General features: G+C 37.4%; 1 protein-coding gene across 1 annotated transcript in view; it reads left to right on the top strand.

The window, feature by feature from the left end:
- MMP16 (matrix metallopeptidase 16 (membrane-inserted)) overlaps positions 1-18,286 on the top strand; it is a 380,069-nt gene extending 361,783 nt beyond the window's left edge. The window contains exons 9-10 of the mRNA XM_006880517.1: positions 11,950-12,065; positions 17,300-18,286. Coding sequence (XP_006880579.1) covers positions 11,950-12,065; positions 17,300-17,631 — 448 coding nt within the window. The 3' untranslated portion in view covers positions 17,632-18,286. The remainder of the gene's footprint in view (positions 1-11,949; positions 12,066-17,299) is intronic.
- Positions 18,287-19,150: the final 864 nt, after the last annotated feature.

Below are 19,150 nucleotides of genomic sequence, written 5' to 3'. Positions count from 1 at the left end.
CTTTCTATGCATTTACGGTTGAACAATGAATAATGAAGACTTGAGAAGAATTGATGCTTTTGCATTGTAGTGTTTGTGAAGAGCATTGAGGACTGCCAAACAGACAAAGAATTCTAACCTGAAGGAAGTAACCCTAGAAGGCAGAGAGTAAAACTACCCCATAGGTTTCCAATGGATGAAGAGAGGAAGACCCTCAACCAGGAAGATGGAAATAGTGACTGCTGCAATGAGTTCAGGTGTGTCAGAAAGTGTGAGGGATAGGACAGGGTTCAAGTCTGTTATTAATGGGGTCATTGTGAATCGTACATGACTCAATGACACCTAACAACAACAGCCACCTTTACAAAAGCAGACTACCACATTTTTCGCCCACAAAAGAGGCAATGAGCTTGAATCACCACTTGTTATTTGCCCTCAAGTTGAAACAACTCCGTAGTTTTCCTCCACTGGGTCTTCAGGGGTTTTAAGTCACACAGGAGGAGACTTCCCATCTTTCTCCAATGGAACAGTTGGCGGTTTTGAACAGTGTACTTTGGATAACAGCACAACTCTTTACCACTGTGCAGTTTGGTATCCCCAGGTAAGACAAATGAACAAGTGATCGAATGAATGACCCTGCTACTTTTAGCACTAAGAAGTCTACATTAGAGACGTAAGAGTCCTAGAGAGTGGTTAGAAAATTAATGTGGAATTCAAAGAAGGCCTATCTATGAAGAGAATTACAAAATTGAGTGTGGAAAACATTTAGCCACAGAAAAATATGTGGAGCAGTGTATTGCAGGCAAATGAAGTTATAGTGCAAAAGCAGGAATAGGTGAACAAAGCTGATATTCAAAAGAAGATAGCTAACACATAGAGACTATTCAGGGCTCTGTGGCCACAGCAAAATGTGTGGGATTTGCATTTACAAAGATCATTCTAACTTCTGTGTCAAGAATGAGCTGCAAAGAGTGGAAGCAAAAGAAAATTGTGAGATCTTAAATGTAGTAGAAGATAAATCATATTAACAGTAGAGAAGGAGGATAGGGGATAATTCCAGGGTACATCTTTTTTTTTAAATTTTCTAGTAGTTTATTTACAAAATTCAAATACATTGTTTTCAAGAACAAATTCTTTCCATTTCCTTCATCCCCCAACCCAAGAAATTGTACAACCCCATGATTAATCGTCCCCCCCACCCCACACATCCTTCACCCCTCTGTTTCCAACCTCTCCCAACCCTCTTAGATCTTTATACTTATTATAAAATAATGGTTTTATACAATATCTATCCTTGTGCGACTTAGTTAACTCAGCATAATGTTCTCCAGTCTCTCTCGAGTTTGGTAATAATTTACAAAATTCTTACTTTTGCATGTTGCATAGTATTCCATTGCGTGAATGTACCATAATTTCTCACTCCGTTCCTTTGTGGTTGAACATTTGGGTAGTTTCCATGTTCTTGCAATGGTGCTGCTGTGAACATTGGCATGCAAATCTCAGTTTGTGCCTCAGTTCCCATTTATCCAGGCATATTCCAAGTAGTGGAATAGCTGAGTCATATGGAATTTCTATGTTCAGCTTTTTGAGGAAGCGCCAAAATGCCTTCCAGAATGGTTGTACCATTTTACAATGCCATGAACAATTTCTGAGTTCCTTTCTCATCATATCATCTCCAATATTTATTACTAGCTGCCCTGTTAAACATTGCCACTGTAACTGGAGTGAGATGGTACTTCATTGTGGTTTTGATTTGCATCTCCCTTATTGCCAGTGATTATGAGCATTTCTTCGTGTGTCTGTTTACCTTTTGAATTTCTTCCTCTGTGAAAATTCTTTCCATTCCCCCCCCCCAATCTGTAATTGGGTTATCAGTCTTTTTCTTGTGGAGGCCCAGGAGTATTCTATAAACTTTTGTTTATAGACTGTTGTCTGAGATGGTATTACCAAATGTTTGTTCCCAGTCTGTAGGTTTTCTTTTCACCCTGTTGGAAAAAGTGTGTGAATCACACATAGATTTAATCTTTTAGAAGGTTCCATGCATCAATTTTATCCTCTTCAGATTTTTGTTTCTTCAGATTGCATTTCTGGTTGTATTTGGAAATCTCTTTATATCTTGGACTAGCGCTTCTAAGCTTGATCTCAGTTTGTCTCTTTTGAAAGTATGATTTTGGGCCTTTCTCCCAGGTCTTTGATCCACTTTGAGTTGATTTGTGTGTATGGTGTGTGAGATGCATAATGTTAACAAACCTCTAAGATATGACTTAGATTTGAACAGTGATGAGAAAATAAAAACAAAGTGAAAAGTTACTTATAGATAAATTGTGCCATATCTGGATCTAGAAGTCACATAAGAACAAGCAATACCAAAAAAAGAAAGAACAAGTAATACCAAAAGGGTATAAAAATGGATTGAAGTGTCCAGACCGAGGCATATTTACACCTTAAGTGAATAAGTCAAGTAGGATCTATGTGTTTGCCTCTTAGTGGAAATGTCAGACCCAGAGCCACAGATTTGAAAGTAATTGATATATAAATGGTGTTAAAATTCTGGATTACATCTCTAAAATATCAATCTCAAACTCACTGCCCTCCAGTGGGTTCCAACTCATAATAATTCTCCATCTGGATTCTGAGGCTGTAAATCCTGTCCGAAGGGGACCAGCCCTATTCCTCCTGCTCCACCACTAGTGGCTGTGAACCAGATATGCAGACGTTGGATTAACAGCACAACTTGCCACAGACTAGCTAAAGACGTGTAGATGAAGCCGTGACCCTTTAAATATGTAAATTTATAATACAATTTGCACTGTTTAAGCTGATCATGTATGCAGATCATGTCCATCAAACACCTTCTTGCTCTTTTTCTTAATACACTGTAAACTGAAACAGTTACATATTGTTTCTCACAGCATTAAATTCTAAAATGCTGTTTCTGAATCATCTATTGCCATCTTCTCACAGATATAACCAGTGTTTTAGTGTCATATTCCATTCCAAACTTAAACTTCTGAGAATTTCAAAGTATTTGTGTGTTTGGGTTTTTTTTTTTTATTTCAAGTGTTTGTAAAGAAAAAAAGATAAATATTAGACTACTTGTGTCTTGGTTATTTTTTTTTCCTTTTGGTATTCAGAGATATTCTAAATGGAAATCCATATTTATAAGATAATCATGTAATATATATGCTTTTAAACATCACAGAACACACTGCAAGATAATTTTACAGTATGCATTAGTTTTTTATAGTTCATAATTTTTTATTTTTTATTTTTATTTTATATTGGTTTACATACAAAAGTCATATACATTGTGTTTTGTTTATATACACTGTGTTTCATGCATCCCTCAATAAATAATATCTTTCATGTTATCATTACCATACATAGTGTTTTATAAAATTAATCACCATTGATTCATGCCCACTGTTAGCACACTTTTTCAAGTCCCCACTAGATCTTCCCTAATTCCTTTCCTCTTCGCTCTGCCAGCCAAACTCTGAAACCTTGAGATTCCACACACACACCCCTCAGCTTCCCTCCACCGTCCCTTTACCCCTGTGGACTTTTATGCACATCTTACTAGTTATCCTTCTGTTTTTACAATAAAGACCTTATGTAGTATGTGTCCTTATGAGGCTGAGTTAGTTTATTCAGCATAATGCTCTACAGCCTCTCCTGTTTTATGTGTTAGTTTTCAAAATCATTTCTCCTGGGTGCTGCATAATATTCACTATGTGAATGTACCACAATTTCTCAATGCATTCATGTGTTAATGTAGTCCATTAAATTGTTAAAGTTGTTTCTGAAAAGTAAGCTGATTATTGTAATATAGGAAAATAAGTAGTCCTGTGTTTGGGGGTAAGGAAATTCTCGTGAACCAGTCCTTGGAGAGTCACACTGCTACCCAAAGGCCCGGCCTTTCTGCTATTTCAGATCGGCCAACAACTCTGTGGAACACAGATGGGCAGGCTCCTTTTGTGCCATTTACAGCCTAGGAAACCTGCTGGAGAGTCAGCTATGACTGGGTTTTGACTCTACAGCAATGCCTACAGGCAAAGATAGTGAAGCTTTGTTTCTCATACTTTGAACATATTGCTAGGAAAGATTATTCCTTGGAAAGGGACATTATGCTTGGAAAAATGAAGGATCAGTGAAAGATCAGGTAGATTGACACAGTGGCTGCAGCAGTGGCCTCAAGTGTGTCAGAGATTGTGAGGATGATGGCACAGGATAGGACAGAGTTCAGGTCTATTGTTCACACAGTCTGTATGGTTATACTCAACTCGATGGTACCTAACAACAGCAAACGTGAACATTCATAACTATGGAGGAAAATGGAAGAAGCAAAAAAGGAGAATAAATGGGAAGGAAAATGGAAAGACCATATGAAATGTTTCTTAGAGCCATATTTTGTTCAGCATTTAATTCAATATCTCTAAACTAATTTTACTCAAGAATTTTTTTTATGTTGTTTTGTTTTTCTTTAGTAGAGAAGGAAGTTATGAAAAGACTGTGGGACTCGACGGCACATAACAACAAGAACAACAACAATGTACTGTTACGTGCAAAGCTTTTGTCTCTGGTGGATATAACTCATGCTCTAGTTTAAGAAATGATGAATAAATTTCATTTCTGATCATACTTTATTCTGAAGGATTGATATACAATCAACTATTTAAAGCCTTAATTATCTCATTTCTAAAAGTTTAAACCAAAAGAATAGAGCATTGAGACAGTGTTCCAATCTGAAAATGCTAATATGCTTCCCAGTGAATCCATAATCTTAAATTTCATATGAAGAAAACAATTGTTGTTATGTGCCATTGAGTCACTTGCAACTCATAGCGACCCTGTGTACAACAGCCCTAAACCCTGCTCTATCCTGTGCCAGTCTCACCATCCCTGACACACCTACCCCTATTACCCCAGTCACTGAATCAATCCATCTCACTGAAGGTCTTTCTTTCCTGTGCTGTCCTTTTACTCTCCCAAGCATGATGTCCCTCTCCAAGCACTGGTCCCTCCTTCCAACATGTCCAAAGTATGTCAGATAAAGCTTCAGAATCCTGCCTCAAAGGAGCAACGTGGTCTCGCCCTCTTCAGGACGAACTTGTTTGTTCTCTTAGCAGTCCATGGTACATTTAAACCTTCTCCAGCACCACAGCTCAAAGACATAAATTCTCCTTCTATCATCCCTAGTCCTTGTCCAGATCTCTGATGCAAAGACTATGGCCTTTATCAGGCTCACCTTAGTCTCTACACTGACATCATTGCAGTAGATTAAATTTTTATGTTTACATATGTTCAAATATGCAGGAAATTAAAATACAAACTTGTATATTAGTGATGAAACACGGCAGATAACCTAAGTACTCAAGCTTATGTTGAATTTTTCCAAAGTTGTGAAATGGTCCTAACTTACAGTTTTTCATTTTATGCTAGTAGGGAGATGGTGGAAGAAATACTTTTATTCTGACAAATTCATTCTAGCATTATTTTCCTATCAGAGAGGTTAATATAATTTACATTCCACCAGAAGTTTTTGAGATGTTAGCCTATAATTGCTCAAAAAAATATTCATAAGTAAATAGATACATGAGTGACTAGAGAAAGCAATGACATATGGATTTATTTTGAGAACCTTTTGTCAAGGAAACACTAGCCTTAGCACAGTAGAAAACAATAATGAATCAACATTTGAATGGAGAAAAATAGCTAAGTTATATGTCTGTTAATAATGTAATCCTCATGTTCTGATACTGTCTGAATTGAGTGACCATGGATATTGAATTTATGGTTAAAACATTCTCATATAGAACATTATTACATACCATAAAGGCTTTTGCAAGGAATTTCCATGAAATCAAATAGTCTAATTTAAATATACATATCTAGACATGTTTATAATTTATAGTATACATAAATATAAATCATATATATATAAATTTACTTTATAACTACAAAACATATATAAAGTAGACCCACTGCTGTTGATTTGATGCCAACTTGTGTCAATACCGTATTGAGTTTCCAAGGCTGTAAAACTTTATGGTCAGGGAGCAGCTGGTGGATTTGAACCAGTGACCTTCTGGTTAGCAGCCCAGGATGTGACGTACTATAAAGTATTGCTATGATTATTGCAATGATCTAGTTACCAGAAATGTAAAATTATGCCAAACATCTAGATTCTTACTATTTAAATGCTTAGTTTATGTACATTTTCTGAAATGACTGTTCGTTTTATGATATGGCATTATTTGAAATAACATTAAGGGGAAAGCTTCCAAGTAACCTTTACTGTAGTTTGTCTTTATAGCATCATAACTATAACATCCCATGGTATCTTCTGATTTTTTAGAGAGTGTAAAATATATATAACATATGAGACCAGGGTAACAAACTATTTGACTATTTCCTTATCAAGAACTTTCTTGGTCCAAGTGGAGGATTCTTTTAACATAGATGACTATCACAGTCCATGAAACATTTCATATAAGGAAGAAATCTTAACATTCCGATCACAATCTCCACCATGTTAATCATTCATCACAGGAATGGCATATTAAGAAAGAAAAATAATGTAAAGGAAGTTGTTTCTAGTTTAAAAAAAGATTATGAAAGAAAGCATAGTTCTGGATTTGTAGTATGATACTATGATTGGGCCTGGTTATCTCCTCCAGGAAAACATATCAAATCAACATTATTTCTACTGCATACATCTCTAGGGAGTATTGAAATATCTCTCTACCAGATACGTTCCACAAATTGTTTCTAAAAGCACCTGTGATAGTTTGATGTACTTTAATTTCTCCCTGTGACTTGCTTAATGGGAAACTTCCTGCAACAAATTGTTTCTCAATATAACATTGCAATGAAGGGTACAGAAATAATCCAGGTGTTACTTGAATGAAGTTTCTAGAAATCCATAGCAAAATCAGCACAAGATCCCACAGCTCTGGAGATAAAAGATACTCCATCGAGCTTGGATAGATCTATTAGGATTTTAACCAAAATACCCAATTACATGCATCAATCCCCAAACTTAGTTTGGTGGTAGTTAGAAAACATGGACTCAGTGACAGAAATGGAGCTGGAGAGAGGATGATTGAATTTTGCACAATAAATGACTTATTCATTGCAATTTTTTTTTCTTTTCGGTTGTTCTGTTTGTTTGTTTGTTTTTGAAAATAAGTTTTTTAAGAGACATAAATGCAGGTTATCTACATGGATTTCACCTGATGGTATGCATAGGAATCAGACTGATTACATTTGTGGAAAGAACCACTAGAGAAGCAATATGCAAGTTCAAGCTGAAGCTGGCGAAAATTAAACCAAGTCCACAGGAGACAAAATATGACTTTGAGTCTATACCATCTGAATTTCAGAATCAGCTCAGGAATATGTTTGACGCCTTGAACACTAATGAGAGAAGATCAGATAAGTTATGGGAGAATATTAAGGTTATCATCCAAGAAGAGTGCAAACAGTCATTGCAAAGACAGAAGAGGAAGGGAAGACCAAAGTGGATCTGAGAAGAGACTCTGAAAATTGCACTGGAACACAGAGAAGCCAAAGCAGAAAGAAGAATTCAAGATACTAAAGAGTTGAATAGAAGATTTGAAAAGGCAGCACAGGACGGCAAAGTAAAATATTACATTGAAGTGTGTAAGGAGTTGGAGTCAGAAAATCAAAATGGCTGAACTCGCTCAGCATTTCTTAAGCTCAAGGAACTGAAGAACAAATTCAAACCTCGAGTTGCTATAATAAAGGATGCTTTAGACAGAATATTAAATGATCCAGGAAGCATTACAAGAAGATGGAAAGAATATACAGAGTCACTGTATCAAAAAAGAATTGGCAGACACAGAAGAATTTAATAAAACAACATATGAGCAAGAGCCTATGGTGATGAAGGAAGAAGTTCAGGCTGCTTTGAAGGAAATAGCAAAAAATAAGGCCCCAGGAATAGATGGTATACCAATTGACATATTTCAGCTAACAGATGCTGCCCTGGACGTGCTCACCAAGTTGTGCCAAGAAATCTGGAGAACAACCACCTGGCTAACTGACTGGAAGAGATCTATATTTGTTCCCACCCAACAGAGTGTGGAAACTATAGAACAGTATCATTAATTTCACATGCAAGCAAGATTCTACTGAAGATTATCCAAAAATTACTGGAACAACACATCAACAGAGAACTGCCAGAAGTCCAGGCTGGGTTTAGAAGGGGTCGTGGTACTCAGGATATTATAGCTAATGCTAGATGGATCTTAGCTGAAAGCAGGGAGGGCCAGAGGAGTGTCTATCTGTGTTTCATTGATTATGCAAAGGTGTTTGACTGTGTAGATCATAACAAACTGTGGCTGACTCTGGGAAGAATGGGAATCCCAGAACACTTGATCATGCTAATGTGAAACTTGGACAAAGAGGCAGTCGTCGGAAGAGAGCAGGGTAACACTGCATGGCTGTGTCCTGTCTCCATACCTTTTCAACCTGTATGCAGAACAGATTATCCGGGAGGCTGGGCTCTATGAGAATTGTGGGATCAAGATTGGTGGAAGATCTATCAAAAACCTGCATTTTGAGGATGACACACCCTGTTTGCTGAAACTGAAGAGTACCTGAAGCACCTGCTGCAGAGGGTCAAGGACTACAGCTTCCAAAATGGATTGAGGCTCAATGTCAAGAAGACAAAGATTCTCCCACTGGACCAATTGGCAGCATCAGGATGGATGGTGAAGAGATTGAGATTGTTCACAGCTTCAGTTTGCTCGGCTCCACAGTCAACACTCTCGGCACCAGTATCCAGGAAATTAGAAGATGTATTGCCATGGGAAAGTCTGCTGTTAGGGACCTCTCCAAGGGACTGAAGAGCAATGGTGTCTCTCTGGAGACTAAGGTATGTCTGATACAGGCCATGCATGGTCTTCGCAATCATTTGTTATGCATCAGAGAGTTGGACAATGACCAAGAAGGAGAATTGATGCCTTTGAGCTGTGGTGCTGGAGAAGAGTATTGAGAATACCATGGTCTGCTAGGAAAACATACAGATTCATCCTGGAAAGGGTCAAACTGGGCTGCTCCTTGGAGGCAAGGATTCTAAGGCTCCGTCTGACATACTTTGCACATGTTGCCAGGAGGGACAGGTCCTTGGAGAGGAACATCATGCTTGGTAGGTGGAGGGGCAGCACGAAGGGGAAGGCCCCCTATGAGGTGGATTGATTCAGTGACTGGGGTAATCGGCATTGGTGTATTGGAGATGGTGCCATTTGCACAGGACAGAGTAGAGTTTAGGGATGTTGTACACAGGGTCACTATGAGTCGCAAACGACTCGATGGCACATAACAACAACAACAACAAATGTTGAGAGATATTTGCCAATAATCAGTTCTGATTCATGGTTCTACCCTAAAGAACAGAGTAGAACTACCCCATGAGATGTCGGAGGCTGTGAATATTTATGGAAGCAGACAGCCACGTCGTCCTCCATGGAGCAGCTGGGGGCGTCAGATCTCCTGGTTAGCACTATGGCTCTTTTATTAGGAGATATTTACAGTAGTGTATGGGTATAATGGGTCTGGGCCCATGAGGAGATTTTCTGATAAATTTAGAAAATATATTTGGTGGGGTTGGTGGCAAGAGTAAAGACTTAAAGTCAAACAAATCTGGTTCTAAATCTATTATATATTTTTCTCCAACAATTCCCTCTCATTCATTGGTTTGTTGTCATCGATGAAGATAACATAAAAAGTTACATTCCTGGCCTGTCCTAGATGATACCACTGAGAATGCCCATAAGTAATAATGTCACAAAGGGAGTATGACACAGCACCCACCCAGTAGAACTGTTAAATAGGAGATGCCAAAATGACTGTTGATAAAATGTTTAATATTTCACCAGAAATTTATTATAGTTTTAGGAAAATAGACCTATAGTTATAGGGTCACTATGAGTCACATAGCAACAACAGTTGTAACAACAGAAACATTTTTTGGTAAGTGTAACTTAAATGTTTCAGTATATGTACAACGACTCCACACAGACTAGTGTGCAAAGAGGTCTAGAAGAGGAGGGAGTGAGGTGCTGTAAATTACCTCCTTGAATGACACCGATCCTGGTGATGTCTCTCCCTAGAATGAGTTTATCCCAGTATTCTCAATCCCCTTTCGCTCTTAGAACGTGGCGCACAAAAATGAGTCATCCAGGAGGAATGTTCACATTTTCCTCCTTAGAAACCAAGGGGACTCTATGAAAATGATGTCAGGGCCTTCTCTGACGGCATGGGGAAGCAGAGAGTTTTGAGTATGGGTACAGCTTTGAACAATGTGTTTTATATCTATAAACCATTCAAGACCTTTTCTAAACTCAAGACACATATGTTCAACTGCCTGATAAACTCTACTTTGATGTCTAGCAGATACCTAGCTTTAGCATCTCTAAAACCAACTCATGATTATTCAGATCATCCCTAGACTTCCCTATCTTCCTAAACCCTGGTTGTCATTGTTGTTGAGTACATTGACTAAGAACTGACCCATCGGTGACCCTCCAGTGGGCTTGCAGAGGCCGTAAATCGCACTAGAGGAGACTACCTCTGTCCTGCAAGGTATCTGATGAATTCAAACTTCATACTTTAGAATTGGCAATGCAATGCCTTACCACAAAACCAAGAGAACTTTTGGAGTCATGTTCAGGTTCTTTTTTTTTTTTCCCCCTTTCACAGTCCTCTACTAAGTTCCTTGGGCTCTTTCTTCAAGGTATATCCTAAATCTCCTGAATTATCATTTCTCTACAATGCACACTCTAGTCCAAGGATTACTACAGTAACTTCTTATTGCAGTTTCTGTTTCTGCTTTATCGCTTCAAGCTATCTTACTTAAAGCAATCAAAGTATTTCTTTTAGAAAATTCAGCCGTATCTTGAAGTTCCACTTCTTAAAATCTGCCTTGATTACTATTTTTGAATAATATCAGAGATTTCATTCAGCTTACCCCAAACCCAAACACTCACCCACTGCCGTGGAGTCAATTCTGATTCTGGATGACGTTATAGCACATTATTACACTCTAGCTGAAAGGCTGTGTACAGTGTGAGACTCTCCCATTTTGCCCATTAGCCCCACCTGATCTGCCAGTACCTAACTCAGTGGTAATCACTGTTCCTTCTTTGTAGACCTTCAGGATCTCCAAGGGTGCTCCTCTCATAGCAGCTTTGACTGGTTTATCTCTCTGGGATGTTCTTCTACATATCTGACTCCCTGTTTTTTCTATTCTCTCTGCTAAATCCCTCTCTATTTACTTATTTAAATGAGTATTCATTTTCTTCTTTCACAACTCTCACATTATCCTGCCATTTTATGTACTTTGTTATCTGACATTGATTGTTGCTATTCTTCCTGCCACTTTTTGTATTTATTATCTCGGTTTGCTACATGCTCTAAATACCTCATTAAGGCCTAAGGCCTATCCATTATATTCAAGGCTGTAAGTTTAGCACCTAAAAAAAATTCTCAAAGCAGTATATGCGCAATGAATATTTGAGGAATATTTTTAAAATTAATTAATCATAATTCTGCTTAAGATTTAATTTTTGTAGACTATGTTCTCCTGCCTAAGATTTTTTTAAAAAAAACCATAGACTCCTATAGATCTCTGATTGATACATAGATTCATGATACCCCTTCAGATCATAAACATGTTTAGCTAGTATTTTTTAAATAATTTTTATCAAATAAAGTACAGAATAGCATAGGCATTTTCACATGCGAAGGAGAAAGAAAAGAATGTGTCATGACTGTTGTCCCTCCAATTACTGGAAATACTATTATACTTCCAATTCATGTTCTGAAAATCAGTAATAGATACACAGTTAATAATGCCAAGCATGCAGTAAAGGTTGAATTAATGTTATTTGCTAACTGCTTATATACATAAATATCCCTGTAAACTTTGACATCCTTTTTCAGGTATTGGAGATATAGTGAAGAAATGAAAACCATGGACCCTGGCTATCCCAAACCAATCACAGTCTGGAAAGGTATCCCTGAATCACCTCAGGGGGCATTTGTCCACAAAGAAAATGGTATGTAATATATGCATTATATATTTCATGAGATTATGAAATATTTTAATAATTCATTCTACTCTTTCATTGTTTAAAATAAATCTTTGGAAAGTGTCATCCTAGGGAAACATGCTTCCTAGATTTACATTTATTATTCTGCTGTAGACATTTTTATTGTTTCATCTTATTATGCTTTATGAAAATCATAGAAAATATTAAGGAAGTAATTTTAAATCCTTGGCATGGATACCTTTGAAATAATACTCTTCTCTCCTACACTTCTCTATCTTACGCATATATCTGGTTTACTCATAGAGTTTCCTTATCACTTCATCTTGCAATTCATTATCTTGGCCCTGACTCTGTGTTTCTTTCTATGAATTGATCAGCTTCAGTTCCAAACTGTTAACTATCTCAGAAAAAAAAAAAAACAAAAGGGGGGAAAAAAAAACAAACAAACCCCACACTTTCATTGATATCCATTTTAGAATTTGGTATTAACTCAGTTCCCAAATGGAAAGTAAACCATACACCTTTTTAACATATACAAACCTAGTTTTACCTATTTAAATTTCAGTGAATAAAATGCATATGCAGTATTCCAGAAAAGGAAAGAAATGGGGCATCATTTTGAGCTAGGAAGGAAAAAAGCATATTTGATCAAAAGACTTGGAAGATAATCATGGAGTACATGAAAACTTGTGGATGTTGCTTTTGTTGTGGTTGCCATGTGCCATCAAGTCAGCTGACTCATAGCAACCCTATGTACAGTAACTCTGAATCCTGCCTTATCCTGAGCCAAACCCATCGTCTCTGACACACCTAATCCCATTGTTCCAGTTTCACCATCCTTACCTCTAAGAAGCAATTTGGTTGTACTTCCTTCAAGTCAACTTGAAAGTTATACAAAAGGTATTAAAAAAAAAAAAAAGAAAAAGAAAACCAACTACACAAAGATACGCAAGGAGGTAGATATTTCTGAGGTTAGACCAAAAGGGCTTATAGGAGCCCAGATAAAGTCTAGCTGACATTTATTGACTTCTTGCCTCGGCTGTAAACTAGCTTCAATAGTAGTCTTTGCACAGTTTATAAAGAGATAAACAAAGAAAATTGAACCCAGTTACTTCTCATAATTAACTCTAGTAGTTTAATAATAAATCTTCTATTTTCTTATGTTTGCTTTTTTCCATTTTCAAAAATGAGTATTACTCACTCACTTACTGTCATTACCATTAAGTTGTGATCATCTCATCCCTGACGCTTTGGAGGCTGCACGTCACATAACAGGAGGAAGATTTTAGGAAAACTGCGTGTTTCAAAATAAGCCTTTCCTACAAAATTCTTTTAAATTTGGCTTGTTTGTTTTTAGTTTGTTCTCAGTTTTGTTTGCTTGGATATTTTGGTGGTTGGTTTTTTTTTTTTCCATATAAAATTTTATTAATTGATGTCATTGGCAGATGTATTCAAATTGCTTTAAAATTTGCTGTTTCATTTTGTTAGTAAATACTGATATGATGATAACTTTAGTTTAATCATTGGGATAGATATAATAACACCGATAGTCAACTGAAAGTGTATATGTTTTTAAACTGAAAGCGTATATGTTTTTAAAAATAATTAATGAGATAGAAAATAATCGTTTTTTTATTTAAATCAAAGCAATAATTAAAAATCCTAAATTATCATATGGAGTTCTGGTGTTCTATGCTGTTGGGAGTTGCACTGCTAACCCAAAGATGACTTCTCTGGTGATTCAAATCCACCAGCAGCTCCATGGGAGAAAGCTGGACAGTCTCCTCCCATGCTGTTTAGGTCTTCCGAAAACCCACTGGAGGGTAATTACGCTGTGAGTCAGCTCTGACTTGACAGCAATGAGTGAGGATAAAGCAGTTGTATTGAACAATGTCTCCTTGTCTAACAATATAATAATCAGCAGTAAAGTCTAATATTACCAAAAAAAAATCCCTTAGATACTACATTGGAGCCTCATTGATCTCTTTCTCAGAATTTATCAAATCTTAATAACATAGTTAAGAATTCATCTGAAATTAGTATTTTTAATACCAATTAAATAATAATAACAACATAAGTATAAGACTATAACATCAAAACTGTTCCTGAAAAGAATAAAAATATCAAATGCTAAACACTTTTTCAAAAGCTCATAACATTTCATAAATAAATCTAGGGTGGAGGAGAAAATGAAAATATACAAACAGAACAGTTTGTAAAACAGAGTGTAACATTTTGATTTGCAAAAATTCTTGATGCTCTTTTCAAATATTTATTTAACTCCTGCTTAATAGGCTTCTTATTTCTATCAAGGCCATTCACTAAGCTACAATTTTACTCCTTAATATGCAGTGTGCTACTATGGAATTTGGCCTGTAGACCATATTCATATGATAACAGGCTGTTCTTAACTTTCCTACGCTGCCTAGAAGCTTTATACTCATTTTCTTTAGCTGAAATATAAAGATAAGGGGGACATTTTCAACAGTTGGTTTTCAATTTATAAACATGGAAGTATGCTGCACAGTTTTGAAAGGCTGTTTCATTCTACATCAATGACATTTTTCAGCTGTGATCCTGTAATATGCTGCATTTTTGGCAGGCCTCAAAATTTCTTCATCCAAGCTCATTGAGTAATTACGTTAGATTTCATTAGTGTGATCAAATACCTGCTCCCTGCAGGAAGATTTGAATCCGCATACACCTGTTTTCACTTGGCAAGCTGCCTGATTGCAGAACTGACCTTCGAAACTAAAAGCAACAGCACATTTTCATGGTATGAACAGAGTCTTTCCCAGAATAAATGGACCCAAAATAGTGGTCCAGCCATCCTAGAGATTTTAGAGACATCAGAGTTCTTCATTTCATAGTATGAATTCTGTCACAGACTACAGTGCTTAGCTATGAGGAATTGGCCAAAAGATACCCGAAGTCTTTCAACATGAGCCAGTCTGAAAAATCATGACCTGCTCAGGCTCCAAAACAAAACCAAGGTTTAAATCCTGCCTTCTCCTAGAATTGGGCATTTTATATTTTCACTGTCTCATGTCTTTGCCTGACGAGTACAGTAATTAATTCCACTTCACAAAATGGCATGAATTTGTATTGAATTACATGAATTTATATAGACCACGATTTGTCACATTGTCGCCTCCATATTAAATGTTCAGTGGAAGAGAAAAAAAACCGAAAACTTCAACAGTGATTATAAACCTCAAGTTAGCCCCTGAAAGGCCTTTTAAAAATAATTAGCACATCACAGCTTTTTCTTTTTCTTGAGTATTATCTCAAGGTCGTATTTTCTTTTGCAAATAAAGTAATCATAAGGAACCCTGGTGGTGCAGCAGGTTAAGAATTGGGCTGCTGATGGAAAGGTCAGTGGATCAAACCCACCAGCAATTCTGCAGGAGAAGGATGTGACAGTCTGTTCTCATAAAGACTTAAAACCTCGGATACCCAATGAGGCAGTTCTCCTATTTCATGGAAGGTCCCTATGAGTTAGAAACAGCTAGATGGCAGTGAGCTTAGGTTTGTATTTGACTGTAATTAAAGAAACTTGATTTAAAAAAAACAACCCCCCCCCCAAAAAAAACCCACCAACCTATTGACACAAAGTAACATTTAAATGTTCTCGATAGCAACCAAAAAGTTTGGGAGAATATTCCTAGATAAACAAATACCTATTCTTTAAATCATGAATTTTTTTCAAACTTCTTTTCATGCATCCCTACATTTGGAGGAATTGAGTGTTGCGACAGTATGTTGGCCTTTCACGAACCTTCCTCTCTCCCTAGACCCTCTCCTTCTGCCCTTTCTCCTTCTGCTTCTCCCTCTCCCTCTCTCTCTTTTGTGTGTATGTGTGTATCACGGGCCACTATTAAAGATGTAATGGCAGATTTCTTTATGCACTACTTTATCTTTCAAAGGACTAATGGTTACTTTAAAAAGTCTATGAATAGAACTAGGTCAAAAAATCTAACAAAGCAAATAAGAAAATAACAAAAAAAAACCAAAAGGAGAAGAGGTATAAAGAGAGTATAGCCTACAGCCCCAAAAGGTGCTGCTGCTGATAGGTTTTTATTGTTGTTGTTGTTAGGTGCCATTGAGACAAGTATGATTTTGTGTGTGTGTGTGTGTGTGTGTGTGTGTGTGTGTGTGTGTGTGTGCGCGCGCGCGCTCGCTTGCGCCATCGAATCAGATCTGACTGGTACAGGAGGAGATTGTCCCTCCTTTTCCCGGCAGAGCATCTGGTGGATTCATACGAGACAAGTATGATTTATAATGACCTAGGAACAACATATCTGAACCTTGTCCTCTCCTGTGTCCACCTAACAATCTCTGACACGCTCAAGCTCATTCATTGATGCCATCCTTGGTCAACCCACCTGGCTAAGAGTCTTCCTCTCCTTCGCTGTCCCTCTGCGAATAGCCTTTCCTAACAACAAAAGATGTTACTGCGTAATAAATATCTGTTTGGTTATTAAGCATCCTAGAAGAAAAAGGGAAAATCTCCAAGGTTATGATTTATTGTTCAAATGCCAAAAGCAAATTTATTGTTAAGCAGAAACAAGTATTCCTGATAAAAAAATCTCCCTAGCGATAGGTCCTGGGGAAGTCTCTTTATCACATATTAAGCAACATTCTTAATAGTAGCTTGAGGGTAAATAGTACTTCAATGTATTCAGGTAGCTCATATCTTTCAAGAAAAATTGGTGTACCAATGGAAAACTCCATAAACCCTATAAGCAAGCAATAAGATATAGTTGTCTTTCTGGATTAGATTATGCCTTATGGGTAGAAAGATATGTGCAACACAATCTTTCATTGTCTTTTCTAGATAATATCACTCTCTCTTCTGGAGCTTTCCATATATTACTATACTATTGCCAATGAGTCTGAACCAACTCATAACTTTCATTCCAGTGGGTTTCTAGAGCTGTAGAGCACATGGGAAACGATTGCCATATTTTCTCCACTAAGCCACCAGTGAATTTGAACCACCAGAGAGACACCATCTTTCGGTTACCACTGCAGTTTCCTAAAGACTATGCCTAAATCACAGACTGTAGTTCCTTCTATCCAGTAACCTGAGCCATTTCAGCACTCAGCTGAACTGTATAGTTTTCCTCTTATGAAAGTTGGAGGTAATTTGAGGATATCTTTTTTTTTTTAAGTGTCCTATTGAATGACTTTTCTATTTCACAAATAAGTGGTTCCTCTGTGTGTGTTTCTCCCCATAGGCTTTACCTACTTCTACAAAGGAAAGGAGTATTGGAAATTCAACAACCAAATACTCAAAGTCGAACCTGGATATCCCAGATCCATCCTCAAGGATTTTATGGGCTGTGATGGACCAACAGACAGAAATAAAGGACACAGCCCACCAGATGATGTAGACATTGTCATCAAACTGGACAACACAGCCAGCACTGTGAAAGCCATAGCTATTGTCATTCCCTGCATCTTGGCCTTATGCCTCCTTGTATTGGTTTACACTGTGTTCCAATTCAAGAGGAAAGGAACACCCCGTCACATACTGTACTGCAAACGCTCTATGCAAGAGTGGGTGTGATGTAGGTCTCTTTTTTATTTTTTCCTTTCTTTTCCAGGAGTTTGTGATAACTTGAGATCAAGACAGGAGCTGTTATGCTGTTTCCTAGCTAGGAGCAGGCTTGTCGCAGCCTGGTTCAGGGCTGACCTTTCAAACCCAGAGGGTCGCTGGTCCTGCGCATGAGTGGAAATACACACTCATGGGGAAGCTTCCATGATGCACAGTATCTGTTCTTCAGTCCTCTGTCTTTCTTTGTCATTCAGTTCTAGGCCTTTCCTCTGCACGCTCAATCCCAGTAAAAATTTCAGGATTACTCAAGAAGAGGAAAACAAGAAGAAAAGATTCTTCCTAAAGGTTTCTACTATTATTTTCCTTCTGAAGTCTGAGCCCATTTTCTGGGGGTGGCGGGGGAAGCAAAACCCACAATCTTTCTTCCTTTTTTTTAATTTTTATTTTTTGCTTCAGAGCAAGGGGAGAAAAATGATTTTTTAAAAATAATAAAAATACAACCACCATTGAACTTTCAGGAAAGTGTGAAGACCCAAAACAGCTTTGTCTCCAAAGAAGATAGCTCTCTGACTGCTACGAATAGTCTCCTCCCCACCATTTTTGTCAGGTGGGAGATCTGGAATACACATGCAGGACTTTAGACTGTTGGGACAGCCATTTTCCAACAAACAAGGGGCCAAAATATCTGCAATATAGTAACAGCCTTAATAATACATCCATTTTTCATTTTCTACAGCTGTTCTCAGCTATGTCCTCAATGTCTCATCACATTTATATCCATAGCTCTATTCAAACAGGACCTTTTAATTGTTTTAAAGTGTTTCTAAACTCCTTCCTTCCACTTTCCCCAACATCCATTGTGGTAATCTCCCCAGGTTGTAACAGGCCATTGCCCCAGGCCTTTCATGGATCTGTCAGGAATAGTCATTACCAAGCAGAGCAAGGAGCACTTTGTCTCTGAGGTGGATTTAAGTGGCCGTTACTTTATAAGGATATGTGATACTAATAATAAATTGGTGTAACCCTTTGAGAACTATCAGATCAGCTTTCAGAGTCTTTGGGAGTTGTCAGCCTTGATAGCTGGAAGATTCCAGAACTGGCCAATGGAAAAACAGTGCACATGTTCCAGAAGTTCAGATTTTTAAAACAGACATCCTGTAATCCATGTAATTTTTTAAAAAGTCATTTACAGTGCTACAGAAATGCATTTATAACAAACAGAAATGATGTCACTTGCCAAAAGTTTTCTGGCAAATAAAAAGGTATTTTATTAAGTATCTCATAAGAGTGAAATTTTATTTGAACTGATTATACTAGCCTAAGTCTTTTTTTTCCTCCCCCCCTCCCACCTTAGAAATACTGAATTTCTGTTTGGAAACCCATCGCATGAAAATCCAATTTGACCTGAGACATGCAGTTAGCATTGCCGGTTTTTATAAAATGAGCACAAATGAGGACTCTGAGGTTGCATGAGTCTCTTCCAAGTGCATCACCAATTGCATGTCAACCATAGTTCTCAAAGGGTTCGTGT

This window comes from Elephantulus edwardii, unplaced genomic scaffold (assembly GCF_000299155.1).
Source record: "Elephantulus edwardii isolate Elephantulus edwardi_28Jun2011 unplaced genomic scaffold, EleEdw1.0 scaffold00008, whole genome shotgun sequence".
Taxonomy (NCBI): Eukaryota; Metazoa; Chordata; class Mammalia; order Macroscelidea; family Macroscelididae; genus Elephantulus; species Elephantulus edwardii.
The sequence above is the reverse complement of the archived record's forward strand: the minus strand, read 5'-3'. Positions and strand labels throughout refer to the sequence as shown.